This window comes from Helicoverpa zea, chromosome 9, assembly GCF_022581195.2.
Source record: "Helicoverpa zea isolate HzStark_Cry1AcR chromosome 9, ilHelZeax1.1, whole genome shotgun sequence".
Taxonomy (NCBI): domain Eukaryota; kingdom Metazoa; phylum Arthropoda; class Insecta; order Lepidoptera; family Noctuidae; genus Helicoverpa; species Helicoverpa zea.
This window is the reverse complement of record NC_061460.1, coordinates 7,178,437-7,181,375: the sequence shown is the minus strand read 5'-3', so window position 1 is coordinate 7,181,375 and position 2,939 is coordinate 7,178,437. Positions and strand designations below refer to the sequence as shown.

General features: G+C 33.4%; 1 protein-coding gene across 1 annotated transcript; it reads left to right on the top strand.

Moving 5' to 3' along the window:
- Positions 1-442: 442 nt before the first annotated feature.
- Positions 443-2,444, top strand: LOC124633039 (26S proteasome non-ATPase regulatory subunit 10-like). The gene is made up of 4 exons (XM_047168130.1): positions 443-731; positions 1,024-1,269; positions 1,569-1,738; positions 2,221-2,444. The coding sequence occupies exons 1-4, from the start codon at positions 447-449 to the stop codon at positions 2,372-2,374; spliced, it is 855 nt and encodes a 284-aa protein (XP_047024086.1). The 5' UTR covers positions 443-446; the 3' UTR covers positions 2,375-2,444.
- Positions 2,445-2,939: the final 495 nt, after the last annotated feature.

Genomic DNA, 2,939 nt, shown 5'->3' with positions numbered 1-2,939 from the left:
TGGAAAGTCGTATTATTTACTACAGACTGCACATTGTTATGTTTTTGTTACAGAAAGCAAGAGTTGGATTGGAGGAGAGCATGCTGGTCTGGTTGAATTAGCTTGCTGTCAAGTGTCAATGAATGTCATGAGCTTGTATTTTTTAATCTAGTGCAACACTGAGAGTTCTTCTGTCAAACAACTAAAGGCTTTCCCAGGCAGCTAACGATGCGATGTGTGATTTTACAATGTTAGATTTTCGCCGAATTATGCAAGAGTTGAGACTTTTCACTACAATGGGTCATTATTACTGCACGCATCAGTCTGAGTGAAAATTATGAACTAACAATAGCAGATTTATCTATAAAAATATTTATTTCCCATCATAAAAATCGAATCGTTACGGGTCGGGGGTCTTTACCAGTCTTTACTTCCCAGTTGTTATTAGTTGTCAATGTCAATTGTCAATGATACTTCATTTTCGATTTGTGTTTAATTCAAAGATTTTGCATTTCACTGTTTATTACATTGAATTTCGTGATTTTGCAACAAAAGAAGCGCTTTTAAATAAATTTGCCTTGCTTCCTTCGTTGATTGACACTAACCCTAGTTTTTTAAATTATCTAAATAATTATAAACACAAAAGCATCATGTCTATAGGCTCAGTTTATGAAACCGCATACCGAGGAGACTTTAATCAAGTAAAAGTTAAGGTTGATGAAGATAATGCTTTGATAAATAGACCAGATTCGGTAAGTGTGCACTTTTTTCTGCCAATATATGTATGTGCATTTACATTTACCGGCCAGTGGGACAGTGGGTCATCTTCAACAAATGTAAGCTTTTTTAAAACAATATTATTTATATCCGACTTTTTATAAAGAATTATAAATGAAAAACAAACTTCGTGGTGAACTTATACGTCACAATAAACGGTTGGTCAATATAAACGGATTCTACTGCATTTTTTATATGACTAAACTTTAATTGACCAATACAATAGATATTTAAGTTTTATTAGATTGCTTATTTTTCTCATTACAGAACCAACGTCTTCTAATTCATTGGGCTGCATTGGGAGGGAACAAACACTTGGTTGACTTCTTGATTGATTTAGGAAGTCCCATTGACCCTTTGGATGACACAAATTCAACTCCTTTAATACTATCGTCGTCAGCTGGGAGAGTAGATGTAGTAAAACTTCTGCTGAGCAAGGGAGCCAATGTTAATCAGAAAACTAATCGAGGGCAATCATCTTTACATTATGCTTGTTCTAAAGGCCATTTTGAGGTGATCATAATTATCTGACCATGTAACTTAGATTGAGACTTGAATAATGTGAACAGAACTTTTTTAATTTGTGAGACTTATCTACATAAGTTGTAGGAATATAGACTTAAGTTAAACTAACATAGCTATAGAAAGGCTAAACATTAATACTGGAGAATTTTTATAAACAAACAGACAGAATAAAATCATCTAATTTTTTAGCATGTATAATGTATAGCTATTGCCTGCCGTTTCTATATAGAAAGATTATTATTTATCTTTAGAAGAATTTGATTAAAAATTATTTCTTGTCCATTTAGGTATCAAAATTACTAATTGAATATGATGCAAATGTCAATGATGCAGATGTTTTGAATGCAACACCTTTGCATCGAGCTGCAGCTCAAGGCAGAAGTAATATTGTGGAACTTCTCCTAGCCTCACCACATATAAAAGTAGATGTGTGTGATTCCACAGGATCAACACCATTGTAAGTATTAAATACAGAATGATTGTATAGTACTGTGATCATTCATTCATCATTCTCCTCAATTCATCATCAAAATATACTTTCGTTTGATTGATTATGCATTTTCCTTTTTATTTTATAATGGCTTGTGTCCTATAAAAATAGAAAAGGAAAGTGAAATTATTAATTTGACAGCAGTGACAGAGCCTTTAAAAAACAAACAAACACAAACCTCTTTATAATCTCAGTTAAAAGATAAGTTGAGATATTGTATACTGGCTGGTGCCCGCGACTTCGTCTGCGTAGGTTTAGTATTTCGAACAATATGTTTACAAATTGTAGCCTATGTGTTATTCTGATGTATAAGCTATATTATTGTAAAGTTTCATTAAAATCCATTCAGTAGTTTTTGCGTGAAAGAGTAACAAACATCCATACATACAAACTTTCGCGTTTATAATATTAGTAGGATAGATACATAACTGATCATATTTGTTTTGCAGGCATATAGCCTGCGAGGAAGATAGAGAAGCAGTAGCCTGCATGTTGGTCAAAGCTGGAGCTAATATGGAATTGGCCAATAAAGATAAAAAAACACCTTTGGAATTAAGTTCATCACCAAAGTTGAGAAATATTTTAAGAGCTATTGTAATATAAATAACTAGGTATCCATCCATAACTGTACCTAATATTAAATAATAAACTGACATAAATTAAGTTTGCAAAACTGTTTGTTAATAGCTCCTCCTTTATCATAAGATTCAACCTTACCATTACATTTTTTTATTCAGGATTTTTTGCAATGCTGCTTGGAGCCAAGGTAAGAAATATGTACATAATGTATCCCATCTTTAACTCCGAAAGTTCTTTCATTTTAAATGTTATACAAAATGTAGGATTCATGTTCAAATGTTATATGTCTTTTGTATTAAAAAGTTTATTTGGTTTACATAAAATTGAAAGAATTTGAATTCGCGCTACCATTGAGAGTGGGAGCGTTTGAGCGTGGAGCGGTAAACGCTTGTCGGTAGTGAAATAGGTACCAAGAACAGCGCCATCTAGCCAGCAGCTAAGAAAAGAATAAAAAAAACCCTCGTTCCACATAAGTGGCAAAGCCACACACGGCAGGTAGTATAAATCTCAAGTCGACAGCGGCTCATGTTCCAAAAAAATCAAGCGCGAAACTCAGATCAGACTTGTGTCCAGGCAACGTCTCCACTCG

Coding starts and splice junctions, on each gene's coding strand:
- LOC124633039 (XM_047168130.1), top strand. CDS start 447: ATGATACTTCATTTTCGATTTGTGTTTAATTCAAAGATTTTGCATTTC. Junction 732..1,023: donor TGATAAATAGACCAGATTCG/GTAAGTGTGCAC, acceptor TTCTCATTACAG/AACCAACGTCTTCTAATTCA. Junction 1,739..2,220: donor TCCACAGGATCAACACCATT/GTAAGTATTAAA, acceptor TTTGTTTTGCAG/GCATATAGCCTGCGAGGAAG.